The sequence below is a fragment of the Fukomys damarensis genome, unplaced genomic scaffold, assembly GCF_012274545.1.
Source record: "Fukomys damarensis isolate Sample0158 unplaced genomic scaffold, DMR_v1.0_HiC HiC_scaffold_38, whole genome shotgun sequence".
NCBI classification, from domain to species: domain Eukaryota; kingdom Metazoa; phylum Chordata; class Mammalia; order Rodentia; family Bathyergidae; genus Fukomys; species Fukomys damarensis.
Genome location: NW_022900950.1, coordinates 79,167,178 through 79,188,035, shown reverse-complemented (window position 1 = coordinate 79,188,035; position 20,858 = coordinate 79,167,178). Strand labels below are relative to the sequence as shown.

The 20,858-nt window shown below is 38.5% G+C and overlaps 1 protein-coding gene across 1 annotated transcript in view; it reads right to left on the bottom strand.

Annotated features, from left to right (window-relative positions):
• Etfdh (electron transfer flavoprotein dehydrogenase) overlaps window positions 1-20,858 on the bottom strand; it is a 34,793-nt gene that overhangs the window by 11,062 nt on the left and 2,873 nt on the right. Inside the window, exons 2-9 of the mRNA XM_010627986.2 lie at window positions 14,021-14,155; window positions 13,412-13,641; window positions 12,751-12,832; window positions 10,573-10,691; window positions 7,324-7,401; window positions 4,049-4,195; window positions 2,376-2,516; window positions 790-933 (exon numbers count right to left, since the gene is read on the bottom strand). Of these exons, the coding sequence (XP_010626288.1) occupies window positions 790-933; window positions 2,376-2,516; window positions 4,049-4,195; window positions 7,324-7,401; window positions 10,573-10,691; window positions 12,751-12,832; window positions 13,412-13,641; window positions 14,021-14,155 (1,076 nt within the window). The remainder of the gene's footprint in view (window positions 1-789; window positions 934-2,375; window positions 2,517-4,048; window positions 4,196-7,323; window positions 7,402-10,572; window positions 10,692-12,750; window positions 12,833-13,411; window positions 13,642-14,020; window positions 14,156-20,858) is intronic.

Genomic DNA, 20,858 nt, shown 5'->3' with positions numbered 1-20,858 from the left:
TAAATGGGGAGGGGAGGAGGGGGTAAAGGGAGGGCAGGGACAAGGGGAAAAAATGAGAATCAAGACCTATTATGTAAAGGTACAGAATCCCAATGATGAATGTATGTGTACTGTATACCTAGATTGTACCAATAAACTCAATAAAAAGAAAAAAAATTTTTGAAAAAAAACAAAAAAAGAATGGATAATATCGTCAGTTGGAATAAAATTTGCCTTTTAGTTTCTGAGCCATTAAGGCAAGGGGAAAAAATGAGAATCAAGACCTATTATGTAAAGGTACAGAATCCCAATGATGAATGTAATTGTACTGTATACCTAGATTGTACCAATAAACTCAATAAAAAGAAAAAAAATTTTTGAAAAAAAACAAAAAAAGAATGGATAATATCGTCAGTTGGAATAAAATTTGCCTTTTAGTTTCTGAGCCATTAAGGAGCAAGGGGAAATATGAACTCACTCATTAAACAAAGCTCACAAATTTTTCTTTTTTTTTTTTTTTTTTTTTTACTTTTTCTGGTACCAGGGATTGAACACAGGACCTTGAGCTTATGAGGCAGATCCTTGGCCTTAACAACTTTATCTCTGAGATCAAGTTTTTTTTAGGAAAAACTAAGCTTATGGTGTAATTCAGTTACTGTATATATACTTTTATAACTACTAGGCACTTTAATTCCACCAATTTTCTTCCTATGGGTAATTTCCTATTCTTTACTGAACTGGTTTTATTACATTTTCAATTCTGAATTTATCATTAAAAAAAGGACTTTTTTAAAAAGCTCAGTGACTTACCTGAAGGCCACCTTCATTGAGAGCTCTGGCTCCGTAGGCAATCCTTTTTCCACCTTCCAGGGTTGGCTGAATGCTGGGGTGGTGTTTCCACCTTTGGAACTCTCTAAAGGGACTCAGGTAGGGATTTTGGTAGTCCAGACCAACCTTAAAAGGTTTACATTTAAAATTGACATTTTTATACAATTAGGAATTTTTATTTCAAATTAAAGCTAAGCGACTTTATTAAGAAATGTGTACCTTAAATAGTATTTGTTGAAATATACACAGCAAGGGAAATTTAAATAAATAACCATATAAAATCTGCATGCAAAAGAAAGGGTAAACAAAGACACTATGTTTATAATCAACAGAAGTTTAAAAATTGAGACTTTTTTTTTGGTCTTTTTTTTTCTTTTTGGTACCAGGGATCAAACTCAGGACCTTGCACTTTCCAGGCAGGCGCGGGCTAAATCCCTGGCCCTTTCTTTTGGTCTTTTTGAGATGCTGTCTTGCTAATCCGGGCTGGCCTTTAACTCACTAGGTAGTCCAGGCTACATGTACAGCAGCCCTCCTGCCTCAGCCTCGCGGGTGCTGGGATTACAGGTGTGCGCCACCATGCCTAGCTCAAAAATTGAGAATATATTAACATATTATGCTATGAAAATCAAAATACAAATTAGAAAAGCAAGTGTAGGAGTCAGGTGTGGTGGTATAGCTCTATAATCCCAGCAGAGGGGCTGAGGCAGGAAGGTTCCATGAGTTCGAGGCCAACATGGACTACACAGTGAGTTCAAAGCCAGCCTGGATTATACAGCAAGACTTTACTTCAAAAAATTGAAAAAAAAAACTGTATGTGTCTCAGATTATGTTTTTACAAAAGGAGATGTATTATTCATTCATTAAAATCAACTACAGAAAAAAACTAAAAATCTATACTATAGTACCACTTATGACAAAATAAAATGAACGTAAAATCATATTCATGAAGAGGACATGAAACAGAAGGGTACATTTTACAAGACATTTCCACAGTATATAAATGAATTACCATGGCTTCTTCCTGGTTTTCCACTAAGACACCCTAAGGTTACGCACTGAACGCCGTTCTGGGGGCAAACACCGAGAGCGTGCCCACTCCATGCGCTGTGCAGAAAGCCGGCCGCAACACGGCCCCCGTTGCTCCAGAAACTCATCTTTCCACTCCCTGCAGTGCTCCACATGTAATTTACCACAGCCGAGAAAGAGCGGCTTGTTCCTAGGACGTCTGCCTGTGCTCGCGTCACTGGGACTGGGCTCTGCCCTGGGCCTAGTTCCTTCACTCAGTGTGCACTGGGACAGCTGTTTAACCTGTTTGGACTCCAGCTTCCTCATCAAGGTGACGGACGTGATGGGCTGGCATGGAACGCCCAGGACCAGGAGCAGCACAGGCACAATAGCGATGTGTTTTACGTCGGCCAAAGTCTCCAGTAGCCATAAGCACTTTACATACTGATATAATTAGGAAGTAAGCTTTCCACGAAAAGCTTTTTACACTCTCCAGATTCCAAAGTCCTTGTTTTACAGCCCCGGGGTCCCCCGCAGTGCTTCAGAATGGGGCTGTGACTTACCACGAAGCCCAGAGCCACGAGGGGCTCCCCTTCATTGAGGTGGTACAGGAAGGAGCCTCCGTATGTGTGTCTATCCAGGGGCCAGCCGACAGTGTGGTCCACCCGCCCAGGCTTCCACTTCTGTTCATCAATGATCCACAACTAGAAAGCAAAAGAGTTCTACAGCATTAATTACGAGTGAAAACTCTGATACGAACAACACACAAAAAAAATTCCTTCATGTATCAAATAAAAGTTTATTTCTTTTTTCTTTTTTGGTACCTGGGATAAATTCGGGCCCTTGTGCTTTCACAGCAGGCAGCAGAACCACTGAGCCAAATCCCGGGACAAAACTTTGATGTAACTTGAGGTTTGAACTTGCAATCCTCCTGCCTCAGCCTCACAGAGTGCTGGGATTACAAGAGTGTGTCACCATGCCTGGAGAAATATTTTATATATGGATGTACGTTTTGGTGATGGGGATTGAACCCCAGGCCTAACACATACCAGGCAAGTGCTTTACCACTGAGCCGTATCCTTAGTCCTTAACAATCATTTAAGAAAGGGGATATAATGAAAATTTAGCACTGTAATAAGCATAAGATTTAGGAAAATAGACTAAAGAATAGATAACTGAGAAAATATACAAAATTTATCCCAGTGACATTTTAGATTAAAGATCAATATACCATGTTGAGTATTCCATAAACTAAATGATCTTTATTACAATTTAATTTAGTTTTTTGGGTTTTTTTTTTGAGATAAGAGTCTCGCCATGTAGTTCAGGTTGGCCTTAAACTCACTGTGTAGCCCAGGCTGGCCTCAAACTTGTGGCCACCCTCCAGCTTCAGCCTCCTGAGTACTGGGATTACAAGGGGCACCACCATGACCAGCCACATTACAATTTTTATTGATTTATTTATTTATTTGGGCGACGGTGTACTGGGGATTGAACTTAGGACCTGGCACTTGTGGGGCAAGTGGTGTCACCACTGAGCTTAACCCCCGGCCCCCATATTACAATTTTAAATAAATACTTCTATGTGGGATGTGTGACCATCCACAGACAGCATACAGATAATAGGTCCAATACCACTAGGCAGAGAGCATTAGTCTGCTAAAAAAGGTCAAGACTCACAGCAAGCAACATTTGATAAAACAATTCCAAGATGTAGAAAAAAATGTAATAATTTGATCAATATTTCCTAGCCTTTTGGAAAAATATATCAAATATTTTTAGTTATAATGACCACTTCAAATCAGTCAGTGAAAAACATAATTGTAAAATTAAATTAAAATTATATGCTACATGACAATAAAAATTAGTTTAAGTCCTATCTTTCAAAATAAAAACTAACAAAGCCAGGTGTGGTGGCGCACACCTGTGATCCCAGCACTCGGGAGGCTGAGGCAGGAGGCGTTGTGAGTTTGCTACATGACAATAAAAATTAGTTTAAGTCCTATCTTTCAAAATAAAAACTAACAAAGCCAGGTGTGGTGGCGCACACCTGTGATCCCAGCACTCGGGAGGCTGAGGCAGGAGGATCGTTGTGAGTTTGAGACCAGCCTGGGCTACACAGTGAGTTCCAGGTCAGTCTCAACTACATAGTGAGACCCTGTCTCAAAAAACCAAAACAAAAAACCAAAACCAAAACCAAACAAACAAACAAACAAAACTTAACAAGTGAGGATACCTCCTTCAGTCCAATCCCATAGGTCTGGGTATCACAATTGGCCCTCAAGTCGAAAGTCTTGTAGAGCTGCTTGGCCAGGTGTCCGTGGCAACCCTCTGCAAAGATCGTGACTTTGGCATGGAGTTCCAATCCTCTCTCAAATGTCATCTAAAAAGCAAAAACCACGTTAAATGGCAACATCCGACAACTTAAAACGTACTCGCATTCTGGTCAGTTTTAAGTTGCTGAAGATCCTAAGTATACTGCTTCAAGTGGAATCTAATTTAAATTCTGTAATGTGTATAAAAGCAAATAAAGCATGCTCAAGATAAACAAAACAAAACAAACCTGTTCTACAATGAAAACGTTTGTTTTTGATTTTCTAGCCTTACCACTGGAAGCCAAAAACACTTTCTTGTGAATTATGCAAAATATTTCTACAGACACAAAACTGTATGCTGGCTGTTTACACCCTTTTAACACAAACAGGACCACCCCAAACACGCTCTCCAGCTACTCGCCTCTCTGCTGTCTTGTGGCATGCACTTGAGATGCACCCTAGTCATGTCTGTGAAGACGGGGCTCCGGACCCTTCCTACTCTACCCTGGCCGTCTCCTCACCCACCACCCACAAACCTGCCTTTCTGTTCCCACCATCTCTCTTCTATTTCACTTAATTCACTTGTATTTTAGGTTTTTTCAGAGAAACCATGTGACATTTACCTTTCTGTGTCTTATTTCACTTAACATTATGCTTTCTTCACTTTTTCCTATGTTTAACCTACAATATTGTAAAACTGAAATGTTTTTTCCTACTATAAAAGAGTGACAATGAGAAATTTGCTCTCTTTCCTTTGCAGTACTCAATAAGGGTACTGCAAGTGTGATGGCACATGACTATATTGTAGCACTCTGGGAGGCTGAGGCAGGAGGATCCAAGTTTCAATCCTAGTCTGGGCAACTTACTGAGACCTTGTCTTAAAATGAAAAATGCAAAAAAGGGCTAGGGGTATAGCTCAGTGTGAAGGCCCTGGGTTTAATCCTCAGACTGAAAAAAAAAAAGTTACTGAATAAAAGAATTGGGAATAATCAGAAGAATTTCTTATGAAATGTATGTTTTTCTTGATGTTTTTCTAGTCATGTTTCTATGTATCTACGTATAAGCAGGTATACATTCATACAATAACTTTACACAGATATACTGTTTTAAAATTGTTTTCATATAATAAAGTGATTTGCCTAAAGCAATATACACCAAATAAAGCATTCACTTTAAAGGCTTAAGCAGATTCCCATAATTTTTCAACCAAATTTGAACAGTCGAACAATAAGGTTGTTTCACTGTTTATTACATTGTTTGTATCTAATATCCTTGTCGCTAAGTATTTTCAGTGTACATGTAAGAATTGCTTCGTTATTAACTTAATGCCTTTGGTTGCTAGAGTTTGAGTGTCTTTCAGGTGTTTACTGGTAACTTCTGTTTTCCTTGTGAAACACGTATCCATAACCCACTTACGCATATGTGGATACGCGATGGGTTCCACGGGTTCAAGCCTGAGAAGATGGGACTGACTGCGGGTGGAGAGCTGGGGTCCTCTGGGGCTGATCGGAGCGGCACCAGGGGGCAGAACCCTAACCACAGCGAGGTAAACAGTCACGGAATGACACGGTCCATCCCAGGAGCCTTGCTTTTCTCCACTACATACACGTGCTCCTGAAAGAATTCTTTAAAAGCTCAGAATCGGCGCTGGGACAGTAAGACGTCCCTGATTCCTGTTGCTTAGAGGCAGTATCTCATGGAGCTGTCCCGGATGTGCTCCACTGCAGGGGCACAAGAGCTTCGCTTGCCTCAGCCTCCTAAGTAGCTGGGTCCACAAACCACAGAACACACAAAAAATCTGAACAAAATGAAACAACACAAAAATATCAAGATGGAAGAATGTGTGAATTTTGTTGTGATAGTAAATAAGCTATTTGTAAATTGTAACATTTATGAATTTCATAACTAATAATTGTCATAATAAAGAAACTACCATCATGTAGGAGAAACAATATTCCCTTATCATTATGTGACAATAGGCGAGGCCTCAGAATCCCTGGGGCTTGTAAGAAACAGCTTCCACTGCCTCCCACAGGACATGTGCACCTCTCCCTGAACCTGCAGTAGCTGACTACCAGGGGGGCCCCTGGAGCAGGTACGCCTCAGCGTGGCCCTGTTTCTGAGCAGGAAGTAGTAAGAAGCAGGGAGACACACAGGAGCAGCCTAGATTCTTAAGTTTGTCTGAGAGTTGCAGAGAAGAGGGAACACTACTACTGGGTACTTCCTGACGCCTAAGACTGTACCTGGCACTGTGCCAGGCCCTGGGGTGACCTTCCGTAAGACTCTCCTCATTAAGTTTATGATCTAGTTGGAAAATCAAATAAGCAAATAAACAGATAATTCATTATGATTTGTTTTATTTTTGTTATAGGAAAGCAAACTAGCTTTTGTGTCTTTTCCAAGAAACTCCAGAGGTGAGAGCTGTATATTCTCATGGCTTTTTTTTTTCAGATCCAAAAATACAAATTATGAAAACTATTCAGGCTTACATTTTGGTTTTTTTGGGGGGATACCGGGGATTAAACTCAGGTCCTTGCACTTGAAAGGCAGGCCACCGAACCGCTGAGCTAAATCCCCGGCCCTCAGGCTTACATTTTGAATGAGACAGAGGCAAGCAGTTTTATATCAACCTAAAGATCTGTTACAATCAGGTCACAGTCAACCAGCATTTACCTACTAGTAACAATCGGACTCGTGTCCACAGGAACAAAAACTGTGGAGGTGGCAGCGCAGTTCACCGATGAACAATACATGTCTGCAAGTTTTAGTAATAGCTTCTTGATTACCTCACTGAGTGAAATAAAAGTTTGACTGTTTATATGATTGTGTGGTACTAAGGATGGAATCCAGGGCCTTCACTCTGAGCTACAGCCCAGCCCTTTTTATTTTTAGACAAAGTTTGCTAAGTTGTCCCAGCAGAATTTGAACTTGTGATTCTCCTGCTTCAGCCTCCCAGAGTGCTGGGAATACAAGCATCTACCACCACACCTGGCTGAACAATTATTCTCAAACACGTTGTCTAAATCACGCTAAACTCAAAATTGCTTCTGTATTTTTAGCAACAGAAAAATTCCCTATTTATTCTAAAATCCACATAATTAACTCACAGTTTTGGAGCAAGACCTACATGAGTCTCAACTGGTTCTTTCTTTTTTTTGTCTGTCAGTTTACTAAACACACAACAAAAGATAATTACCTTCGGGGCACCATCCTTCTGTATTCCTACATCGTTGGTGGCAATTCCTTTTACACTACCATCTTCATGGAAAAGCACCTGAAAATGATAAAAACAACTTATCACTTCAAGATTCATACTAATCTGTTTGAAAAGAAACAGGTTTCTTACAAATGGAACACTTCTCTGGGAAACAGAAGTACAGGCTTTGAAATTAAGGTAAAATGAGATATGCTTTCAAGGTAGTCCCTTGTGGAGTATGAGACAAGTCAAACTGCTGGAAATTAAAACAATGCCACAACCCTGACAAGGACTGCAGGAGGGGTAGGAGAGGGTATCACAGAAACAAGTGCTCTTTTCAAAGAGCAAATCTTGTCTAACACATTTGAAAACAAAACTGTAACAAATGAAGAACACAAATGGAATTTAAGTGTCAAGAAAGTTTGTGTCTCGAATTAAGATCTCAAAATATAAAACAACAGAGACCGATAGTGCACTGGTGGATACAGTTTATTTCTGGAAGAAAAGAGAAAAGTAATTCTGATGATGAGAAGCAGCAATGCTTTTTAACCCATCTGATTCCTGACAGGAAGAAATGCTCTGGACAGAAAGCACATACGGTAACGGACACGAGCAGCATGTCAATGACAAGGGGCGCTGGCCACGAAAAGGTGGAACAAGATTAATAGCATGGGTGAAAAGGAAGAACCTCAACCATGTCCGTCTCAGCACCAGAGCAAAGAACAAGCAAACAGCCAATGATCTGGGGAGAGAAGAAAGTGCAAGAGACTTCCAGCGCAGATGTCTATACTCGAGTGAAAATCAGGGATTCTACAAACTACCTACCTGTGACTTTGACGCTGACCCCAGTCAAGAAAGTTTAACAAGGAGAAATACAAAATCCCACATGCTGGGAAAACATATTCAGAGCAGCACATAAACAGAAGACTTAGGGGTTTTCACTTACGTACAGTCAGGATAGAAACATCTTTAAATTTTTGAATATTTTCTGATGCCAAAGACAAAAGATCACTGTTCCCTCCTTCTAATTATGTCCGCCAGCCAGGTTCTGACCGCAAATCCTTTCTGTCTTTCTGGGACACATGGGACACTGTAAGAAAGCTCAGTTCTATGTCTCAGGAATGCCTTGAACAGCCATGGGGAACCCTCCACCATCCTGGCTTCCGTCGTATGGAGTCTGGGCTAGCTGCCTGGCTCCAATCTGTAACTTCTTGCTTACCAAAGAAAAAGCAATTATTGTTTTTCCTTTAGGCGAAGTTAATTCACAGTATGTAATAGACTCTGCCTGGTTATTTAAAAGACAGATTTCTTTCCTGGCCTGTGAAATTTCTTTATTGGTTTAATACTTATTCAATAATAAACTTGTTTTATTCTTCTTTACAATTTGTAGAGAGGATTTTACTGAGTTGGTAATTTTATTTTATTTTATTTTTTTTGGTACTGGGGATCGAACTTGGATCCTTGCGCTTGCAAGGCAGGCAGCAGAACCACTGAGCTAAATCCCCAGCCTGGTAATTTTATTTTTAATAATTTTCCCAAAGAAACATAATGACAAGTGTGATACGGTTGCCAAATGTTTACTAAGAGAACTGAAAAAACTTTGGAAGAAGTTTCTAGAACGAGGAAGGTGATAGGCTTGAAGTAATTTAATCATTTTGGTCATTACTTTATAAAGGAGATAAAAAGGAATGCATGTGGAAGAATGTAATAAGAATATTGAAGGAGCTCAAATTATAAAACACGATATTTGAAAGAAATGAGAATATTTAGCCAGGGAAAGAAAAAACTCCAGAGTGAAAATGGAGAAGGAAACAGCACAGGGTAATTTTAACTGGAGAAATGTCCTGAGAAGAAGCCATAGATTTGTTCTGTGTAGTATAAAACAGTAGGTAACTCCCACTCAGCATAAGGAAAAGACTGCCAATAGTCCTCCAAACAGCTCATCATAAGAGGATTTGTGATAGGCTTGAAGTAATTTAATCATTTTGGTCATTACTTTATAAAGGAGATAAAAAGGAATGCATGTGGAAGAATGTAATAAGAATATTGAAGGAGCTCAAATTATAAAACACGATATTTGAAAGAAATGAGAATATTTAGCCAGGGAAAGAAAAAACTCCAGAGTGAAAATGGAGAAGGAAACAGCACAGGGTAATTTTAACTGGAGAAATGTCCTGAGAAGAAGCCATAGATTTGTTCTGTGTAGTATAAAACAGTAGGTAACTCCCACTCAGCATAAGGAAAAGACTGCCAATAGTCCTCCAAACAGCTCATCAGGTAAGAGGATTCTGTGTGCCTTATAATCTGGAAAATCACCATGGGGTACAATGTAAGAAATTCAAGCACACCTTGGATGAGATCTTTTTTTTTTTTTTTTGAAAAAGTCAACATGTATTTATTTTTTTTTTCAGCTTTAATTGAGTTTATTGGTACATTTTAGGGATACAGTACAGTTACATTCATTGTTGGGATCTTGTACCTTTACATGACAAGTCTTGATTCTCATTTTTTCCCCTTACCTCTGCCCTCCCTTCAGCCCCTCCTCCCCTCCCCATCTACAAACACTTTATTTTCATCTTTTCATTCTCTCACATGTTTTTCTTTTCCCTTTTTACTCTTCCCCTACCCATCCCACCTTCCCTACACCTTTAGCTCATTTCTTCCCATTTCTAAATGTCAGTAATCTTATTAGGATCTTATGCACTGTTGCAGATTATTCACACCAGAGAAACTATTCGATATTTACACACGTGTGACTTATTTATTTCACTTAGGAGTATATCTTCAATATGTATCCATTTTCCTATGAATGAATCTATTTTCTCGTTCTTTATGGCTGAGTAATATTCCATTTTATAGAAAAACCACAACTTCTTTATCCAGTTTCCAACGGATGGGCAAATGGGCTGTTTCCAAGATTTAGCTATTACAAACTGTGCTGCTATAAACATGGGTGCACATACTTCTCTGTGATATGATTCTTTTAGTTCTCTTGGAAAGATACCCAGCAGAGGGATGGCTGGGTCAAATGGAACCTCCAGTCCAAGCTCTTTGAGGTATCTCCATATTGATTTCCATAGTGGTTGCACCAGTCTGCACTCCCAACAATGGAGATCTTTTTAAAGTTCCCTTTAATGTTGATTCTAAAATCATATGGCTTTTCTGAAATATTTTATTTCTGTAAAATTCTTACTCTACCTTCAAATGAAAGAGATTATGTGCCAAAAACATTAAGTGAACTATACACACCTCGGCAGCAGCATAACCAGGGTACACTTCAACACCGAGGGCTTCGGCTTGTTCTCCCATCCAGCTCACTAAATGTCCCAGCCGTACAATGTAGTTGCCATGATTGTTCATTGGAAGACCTACAAATACATGCTTCATTTGAAAATCTGACTTTATTGATAAAATCTCAATTAAAATTCTAAATCAGTGTGTATTTCTATATAAATGTACATGCTATCTTGATGGTCATAATTTCAACTTGTATTTTGTAAATGTGGCTTGGAGTTCTAATTTATTATTTTATTAGCACAAATTTGCCGTACATAATGATTAAGCTCGCTATGGGTGGCCGGTGTGTATATATAATGTTAACTCATTTTACTTCCCTCTCCCTCCCTCCCCTCCCCTCATCTCTTGGGCCTTTTCCCATTTGCAAAAGATCTATATCCTTACATGCTATTATGTATCTCCTATTTTGCGCTTTACATTATGTATACTCTGGGTTTCTCATACAAGAGAAAAACCATGTGTTAAGCTTGTGTGTATGACCTCTTTTTCTTTTTTTTTTGTTTTACAAGCCAAATGTATTTGGCCATTTGCAAATATCCTTCCATCTTTGACATATATCATCAATGTTAACACACTTTAACTTGTTTTGTTTTTTTTTTCCAGCCCAACATAGTTTAACTTGTAATTACAGTATTCTGCAGTATGCAAGACACAAGTATCATCCTGGATAGAGACTGACTTATTCTTCATATGAATGGAGGACACTGTGAGATTTGATTAAATAATTTACCACAGTATTACATTGTGAGAGTTCTTTGCAGCAGGAAATCTTTGGTGAATCCCGAGGACATGTCTTTTAGGAATGAACATTTTGCGTTTATCTTGTGACATGGTCAGTTCATGCTGGCCTGTATGTAACCCAGGCCAGCCTCAAACTTGTGGCTATCCTCCTGCCTTAGCCTAACAAGTGTTGGAGTTACAGCAATGCACCACCCTGCCTGGCAAAAATGACCTTTTTAAATTCACTGTATCTGTCTGGTTTTACTCCAGAATAAACCCTGTTATGACAACAAATTTAACATTTGATGAAAGACTCTGACTCATTTTTCTTAACATTATGATTTCAAGGTGGGGCCGGGATTTAGCTCAGTGGCACCACACCTGCCTGGAAAGTGCAAGGTCCTGAGTACCAAAACAAAAACAAACAAAATGATTTCAAGGTGTATCCATTTTCCTACATATGGCTGAAATTTATGGCTTAGTACTCCATTGTGTATAAATACATTTTCTTTATCCATTCAACTGTGTTGATGGACACAGCCAACTTCCAAGATTTAGCTATTATATGAGTTGTGCTGCTATAAATATGGGCATGCCTATTAATATAATGGATTAACTCTTCAAAAGATATCGAGAAGGGGACTAACTGGGTCAAATGGAATTTCTATTTTTAGTTTTTATTTTCCCCCGGTACTGGGGATTGAACTCAGGACCTTGCACTTGCAAGGCAGGTGTGGCACCACTGAGCTAAATCTCTGGCCCCCTATTTTTAGTTGAGTTTAATTTCCAGACTGATTTTACTAGTTTACATTCCTACCAACAGTGTAGACCAGATCCTTTTACCCTGCAGCCTATGTTATTTGATTTCTTTTTATTTTGTTATTTGATTTCTTGATGACAGCCACTCTTTCTGGAATAAGATAGATTCTCAGTGTTGTTTTGATTTGCATTTCTCTGATGGCCAGAGATGTCGAACATTTTTTCATGTATTTATTGGCCATTTGCAATTCTTTCAAGAACTGTCTATTCTATACAAGTGCTCCTTTTTTCAATGAGTCTTTTATTTTGGGGAGTCTAATTTTTTTGTTATTTATACATTTTAGATATTACTCCTCTGAGCAGTAGCTGGCAAAATTTCCCTATTTTGTAGTTATCTTTTCTTCATGCTGCTTGTTTCCTTTGCTGTGCACTAATTTATTAAATTAAAAATTCCCAGTTGGCTTATAAGGCTACTGCTAAGAACGGACTTCTAGTTCTGCTTTCCCACAGTTAGGTGTATAACTCTGGATAAATCCTCCAAATCTGTGGGCTCTTCTTTCTCATTTGTAAAGAAGGGGATTTCTCCATTTGAAATGAAGTTCCCTCAAGCTGCAGCATTCCATAGCTCTATGACTAGTCATCATATTCTACCTGGAAGAATTGGCACAGGAATTCTGTATTTCTCTGTTAAAATTCCGAATCTGTCTTCTGTTACTGGAGTATTAAGTGGAGCCTAGAACAGAAACAAATAAAAGGTTTTAACTCATATTGGTAAATATAAATTTTTAAAAAACCTTAAATTTACTTTGGAGACAAAAAGGAAAAGTGAGGGCCGGAGATTTGGCTTAGTGGTTCTGCTGCCTGCCTTGCAAGAGCAAGGGCCCAAGTTTGATCCCCAATACCAATAAATAAATAAATAAATAAACAAATAAGTAGATAAGGGGCAAAACATTATCCTATAGATGTATAACCTCTATCTTGTATTTTTTTTCTCATTGCGTTTATTGGTGCTTTTTAGGTATACAGTAGTTACATTCATCACTGGATCTATTTTGTATCTTATTTTGTTATTTATTTATTTTTTCCTGGTACAGGGGATTGAACTTGGGTCCTTGCGCTCACAAGGCGGGTGGGTGGCAGAACCACTGAGCAAAATCCCAAGCCCTTTTGCTCTTTTTAAATAAATAAAAATAAATATATATAATTACCCCTAAAAGTCAGAATTCCATGAGAAGGGTTCCTTCTACTCCAGTACTTTGGGAAGAGAGTTACAGCAAAGGTTAGAATTTGTATAAGAAGAAATGTTTCATACCCCCTTCTCCTTCCAGTCTGGAAAGAGCTCTTTAAAAGCCCCTGGGTCAAGGCAAGCTCCTGAGAGTGTGTGAGCTCCTATCTGAGCAGCTTTCTCCACCAGACACACGCGGATGTCCTTTCCGTGCTCTGCAGCTAACTGCTTCAGGCGGATGGCAGCAGAGAGCCCTGCGGGGCCCGCACCAACGATCACCACATCTGCCTCTTCTGCAAATCTCTCCATGCTCACTCCTTCGAGGGAACGGTGTCACAAAAAAATAAAAGTCAGGAACTAATACGACATGAATCACATGGTGATGAAGAAATTCTCCACTGTGCTTTAGAGTGCTATTTCTAGAAATTCTCCTAATGTTTTACATAATTATACTAGTATTTTATTATATTAGTTTGATATATTCTTATGTCTGTTTGAGGGCAAATCTTCTTAAACCAACTTTTGGTTATGAGATTATTATAAATTTAGTAAATATTTGCTTATCTAATTAGTAATATGTAATATATTTGTGAAAGTCATATTAGATGTTTTTAAAATATAAAAAACAAAATATCCCCTTCCACAAAAGAAAACAAGTATTGAGAAAATTCTCCAACTTTTACACAAATTATTTACCTTCCCATCGCTTGTCCTTATCCCGGGGATAAACAGTATAGTGGGTTGTAATCCGAGGTACAATAGAAGTTGAAGACCATCTTGCAGCACACAGAGGTAGAATATTAAATTTTAAGGTTTGAAGGCAACGATATGCTGCAAAAAATTATGAACATATTTTAAAAATCAATTTTCTTAAACCAAACAAAGCATGTATACTGATTATTCTTAATGAGTGATATATAGGAAATGGAAGTAGGTCATACTGTTTCTTAGATGAACATTCAGTAACACTTTTCATAAACTTTACTCAATCTTAATTTTTTTGTTCTTGTTTTTATGAGACAGGGTTTCACTATGTAGTCCAGGCAGGCCTTGAACTTGAGATGATCCTACTGCTTCAGCCTCCCAAGTGCTGGGATTATAACTGTGAGCAACCACGGCTGGCATTAATCTTAGCTATTTTATTTTTTTAATTAAAAAATTTTTTTTGGTACTGGGGATCAAACTCAGGACCTTATGCTGGCCAGGCAGGCACTATGACACTGAGCTATGTCCCTGGCCCCTAACTTAAAAAAAATTTTTTTTTTTTTTTTTGGTATTGGGGATCAAACTCTGGTCCTTGCACTTGCAAGGCAGGTGGCAGAACCACTGAGCCAAATCCCCAGCCCTTCTATTATTTAAAACAAACAAACAAAAGAACTACTTAGCTCAGTGGTTCTGCCACCTGCCTCACAAGCACAATGACCTGAGTTCAATCCCTGGTACCACAAAACAAACAAACAAACAAAAAAAACCTGTTAGCTTTATGGTGAGAATATGGTGGATAATACTTCATCAAGTGATCAGGTTGACACACCACCACCAAGACAATGGGTACACAGACCCTTAATCCAATGTGGGAAGATGCATCACCTCCATGGTTTACTCCCTCCACCTAAACATGGCAGATCACAAGCTCAGATTTAGAGACCTTCCGCAAAATGCCAGAAAAGTGCGAATCACAGGTGTCCAGGTGATGTCAGACAAGAAGAGAAAACATGATGAGGCCGCACTGAAGAAGAGTACGATGTGCTCTGGAGCTGATGCTGGAAACGTAAGAAATTGGAATAAAGTCTGTAGTTTAAATAGCAGTGGTTCATCAAGGCTAGTTTCTTTATTTTTTATTTTATTTTATTTTTTTGAGACAGCGTCTCTCTATGTAGTTGGGACTGACCTGGAACTCACTATGTAGCCCAGGCTGGTCTGGAACTCACAGGGATCCTCCTGCCTCAGCCTCCCTAGTGCTGGGATTACAGGTGTGCGCCACCATGCCTGGCAAATGCTACTTTCTTAGTTTTGATAATCATCCTATGGTTATGTGAAAAAAGGTAGACTAGAACTCTTCACTATCTTTCCAATTTATCTGTAAGTTTAAAATTATTTCCAAAGGGAAGGAGGAGGAAGGGGAAGTAAAAAGAACTGAGATGCGCTATGTACGTGCACTAACTCCTCACAATGAATGCAGTCGTTATGCACTGCAAACAGGTACTAATAAAAACACTTTAAAAAAGAAAAAAATATTTCAGAATAAAGTTAAGAGATTATGGTATAAATACTGAAAAATGAGCTAAAACCATGAAATCTTAGGAAAAACATAGGTAGAAGTCTTTGTGACCTCCTGCTAAGCAATGCTATTTATTTTTTTCCAAGACAGTATGTTGCTATTTCTGCAAAAGAAAAAAAAAAAGGACTGGGTTTTACATTAATTTTTGCTCCAAAAGATGCAATAGGGTTTATTTTCAGGGGATGTGTTATTTTCTCTTGTACATCAATCTTTCATGTATAGTATCTACATTTATTCGTACATTAATGCACAAAAATCTATATTCAAATAGTCATCTGATCTTGCAGAATATCATCATAACTCTCTAAACCCCAAGTTCTAGCCTGAATTTCTTTGGATTCCATTTCCTGAAGAACTACTGGCCCCAATCTCTCACGTCCAGCAACAGAGTTCTCCTTAAATGAGCACTTCTTGTCCACGTAGCCTGTTCACAGTGCATTGGCAACTTTGTTAGTTACCTTTCTTTCCTTGCTTAGACAAAATACCCAACACCCAAACTTAAAAGAGAAAAGGTTTATTTATCTCACAGCTTGAACAGGTTTTAGTCCATAAATTGGCTCTGTGGCAAGGCAGCTTGGCAGATGGGCAACAGTTCATGGTGGCAGAAGACAACAAAAGCAAGAGAGACCTTAACAAGTATCTTTCTCCCCTTTAACCCCATCTAGACTATGGGGATTAGGGTGGCGCCACACCAACCACACACGTGTACTGGTTTGATAATCACATACCCTTATCCCAGCATCACACATTCCAGCTTCAGCCACCTCTGAAAAAGAAAGCCCCACCTCATCCACATGAGATTTTAGGGGGACATCGAAACATAACACAGCCATCAGTGATTTTATCCATGAATCTTCCCCTAAGTCATGGCCTCTTGAAGGTTGGTTTCACAGTTTCCATTAAATCAAGTGTTAGTTGAAGGCTTATGAGACAAGAGTGGCAACAAAAATGATGACAGTTAATAATGATGGTCCCAGCTCGGAAGGTAGCTCAGTGGTGCCATGCCTGCCTGGCAAGTGCAAGGTTCTGAGTTTGATCCCTGGTATCACACACACACACACACACACACACACACACACACACAGACGGTCCCCACAAAAGAGATGAAAGATTGCAGGCACCAAGATTCAGAAAATGTTTATTTTACATGAATATATTAAATAAATTTATTACAACTCAGATATGCTGAATTATGTGTATTCATATCAGACACAACCACATCCCTTCATTATCAAGTGTGCTTGGAGGGATTTACTTGTACTGATTGGTCATTCAGCAATAAGTCTCCAACTTATCTGTTTAAACAGCCATTAACCTCTCATCCAAAGGTACTCACTTAGAGCCGGGCATGGTGGCACAGGCCTGTAATCCCAGCACTCGGGAGGCTGAGGCAGGAAGATTGCTGCAAGTTTGAGACCAGCCTGGGCTACATTGTGAGTTCCAGGTCAGTCTCAACTACATAGTGAGACCCTGTCTCAAAACATACAAACAACAACAACAACAAAAAACAAAGGTACCCACTTGGGTATTTATAAGTAGTTATATTGTAATTTATATTATCTCAAACATAACTACATTACATTTCTCAGGCTAAGAAGCAGAAACAGAAAATAAACATATGAAAATGTTCAATATCACTGGGCATTCAAGAGATGCAAAAAATAAGAATAGCTGCTATCAAGAAATCAACCAATAACAAATGCTGGCGGGGTTGTGGGGAGAAAAGGGACCCTTCTCTATTGTTGGTGGGAGTGCAGACTGGTGCAACCACTATGGAAACCAGTGGAGATACCTCAAAAAACTAGCATTTGACCCAGCTATTCCCCTTCTGGATATATTCCTGAAAGAATTAAAAGCATCATACCACAGTGATATATGCACACCCATGTTTACAGTGGCACCGTTTGTAATAGCTAAATCTTGGAAACAGCCCAAATGCCCATCAACTGGTGAATGGATAAAGATGTGTTTTTCTTTTGTTTTGTTTTTATAAAATGGAGTACTGTTTGGTCATAAACTCCAGACTTTATAGCTAAACGTATGCACCTTGAGGCCATACTTTTAACTGAAATAAATAGGACATACGTGTAAATACCAAATAGTTTCTCTGGTGTCAGAAACTGAAACTGTAGGACCAAAATGTATGGGGAAACTAGGGAAGGGAAGTGGGCCAAAGGAAAGAAGGGAAAGAAAAAAAATGGAAAAAGGAAAAAACAGAAACAAAGCTTTTGTAAATAGGGAGGGGTGGAGGGGTAGAAGGGAAGAGGAATGGGAAAAAATAAGAACCAAGATATGACCTGTCCAAGTACATAGTCCCAATTATGAATGTGATCATAATTTTTACCTAAAATGTACCAATAAACTTAATGAATTAAAAAAAAAGGCATCAGGCTGGTGTAATTTAGCTCAGTGGCATTGTACCTGCCTCAGAAGTGCATGGCCCTGAGTTCTATCCTCAGGAAAAAAAAACCAGATACTAACTTGGGTATTTACAAATACTTAATTACACTGTAATTTATATTATCACTTAGTTTAAGTATTGTCAATTTTATTTCTATTTAATTATAGTAATATTATATTATTACTCAGTAACTTCGGTCATGTATTCAACGGATGTACTAAATGCATCCATCTGGCTGACAATCTGAACTGGGGCTTATTTTCAGGGTAGAGCTTATATTATGAGCATACTGAAAAATCATGCTAGGGTTTATTTTTCCAGTTAGATCTTATTTTCAGGGAAAAACATTATGTTGGTCAGGCTCGCCCTGAATTCATAATCCTCCTGTCTCAGTCTTCCCAGTAGTTAGGATTACAGGTATGTGCTACCACACTAGTAATAGTCTTTTTGATATAACAACCAAAAGCAAAAGTAACAAAGGTTGAGAGTGTAGCTCAGTTATGGAGCATCTGTCTAGCATGTATGAGGGCCTGGTCCAATCCCTAGCACTGCCCCCTCAGCCCAGCAACGAAATGAAAGTAATTAAAGTAAGCATTTCAACAAAATTAAAATCCAGATGTGTATAGTAGCACACCCCTGTAATTCCAGCACTTAGAAGTCTGAGACAGATTTCAAATTCCAAGTCAGCTTGAACTACACAGCAAGACACTGTCTGAAAAAGCAAAAAAGGAAGCAAAAAAATTCAAATAAATAAAAAAAGGGGCCGGGGATTTAGCTGAGTGGTTCCGCTGCCTGCTTCCCAAGCACAAGGTCTCAAATTCTATCCCTGGTATCAAAAAAAAAAAAAAGTGTAAGAATACCACATATGAGAAAATATTTGCAAATGATATATAGATGATACGGGAATTATATCTAGAATATATTTAGAGAGAAATCATACCCAAAAATAAAATGACATATAACATATAGAGGGCAAATGATGGGAAGATTTTTCCAAATAAGCACATGAAAATATGCACAATATCATTAGCTACAGGGATATGCAAATCACAGCCACAATGACATATTACTTTATACCCACTAGGAAGGCTGTGATCACGGAGGCAGATAATAAATAACAAGTGTTGGCAAGAATGTGAAAAAACTCGGGACCCCATTCACTGTTGCTGGGAATGTTAAAATACTGTAGCCAGGGCTGGGGATGTGGCTCAGTGGCACTGTGCCTGCCTAGCAAGTCCAAGGTCCTGAGTTTGATTCCTGGTACCACAGAAACAAAACAAAAAACAAAACAACAACAACAAAAGATAGTGCAGCCATTTTGGGGGAAAGTGTGGCAGTTCTTTAAAGTTTTCAAAGAATGTAAATGAAAACAGGTCCACACAAAACTAATAATGAATGTTTGTAGTTAAATTACTCTTTGACACTCAAAGTAGAAACAAATGGAAATTAATGGATAGTGATATGTGCACACAATGGAATATTACTCAGCCATAAAAGGAAATTAAAAATTGACACACACTGTGACATGAACCTTGAAAACAATATGTATTACTGTAGGAGTTGGGTGTGGTGGTGCATGCCTCCCATAATATCAGGATGACTGCAAATTTTAGTCAAGCCTGGACAACTTAACAAGACCCTGTATCAAAAAATGAAAGGGTCTGGACCGGGGATTTAGCTCAGTGGTTCACCGCCTGCCTCATAAGCACAAGGTCCGGAGTTCCATCCCTGGTACCAGAAAAAAACAAAAAAAAAGTTAAAAAAAAAAAAAAAAAGGCTGGAAGTATAGCTCAGTATGAATACCCTGGGTTCAATTCCCAGTACAAAAAGTTATATATATTATATACATGTATATTTATATATATTTTCAGATTGCTATATGAAAGAAACCAGACACAGAGACAAAAGTAGTCTACTCAGTGTTTTTATATATGAAGAGCAATGAAATCTTCAGCAAGTTACTTAATTCTCCCTACCCCTCAGCTGTAAAGTTAATAGTGCATCTTTGTCTTATAAATAATGAAGGGCCTTCTGTTACAAATCAAGTTTCAAATACATGTTTGTTAATTTGATAGGTGCCTTCCTCATTACAATTTAAGTTGTCATATAGGAATCTGAAAATCTGTTTAATTTCTGGTATAACTATGAGGCTGTTCCTAACTTTTACATTGTCTCTTTACGAAGCATCTATTTGAAAATAAACTATCTTTTAAAAATGAACTGTAAAAACAAAAGTAGAAAAAATGAATAAATAATTTCACACAGGCTGGGCATAATTTAGTACTCCAGGAGGTGGGAGCAGAAAAATTTTAAGTTCAAACTCTGCCAGGGCAATTTAGCAACTCAAGGAGACCTTGTTTAAAAAATGAAAAAGGGGTGTGGTATAGCATAAAGCCCCTGGGTTCCCTCTCCAGTAGTCCTTCTCCCCTCAAAAGAATTTCACTGGATTCAGACGGTATAATTTACACTTTTGTGGACATACTGAAAAGGTTAAGGATCTTCCATTTTAGCATCACATTTTAACCTTCGAAATGCTTTATGCTGGGTAGCTATAATCCCCAATTATAGCAGCTAAATATTCCTAGCCAAACTTGGTCTCAATTCCTTCTGACATTTTCAAGCTTTGAAATTGCTAAATGATTTGAAATTAATTCTTAAGTCATGAACCCTGAGGCCGTGGTAAAATTAAGTTTTTTTACTCCATTAAATGGAGACATATTTCAATAAAAATCATCATAGGCGGGCTGGGGATTTAGCTCAGTGGTGCTGCTGCCTGCCTCGCAAGCACAAGATCCCGAGTTCGATCCCTCATACCAAAAAAAAAAAAAAAAAAAAAACAAGAATTTATTTGT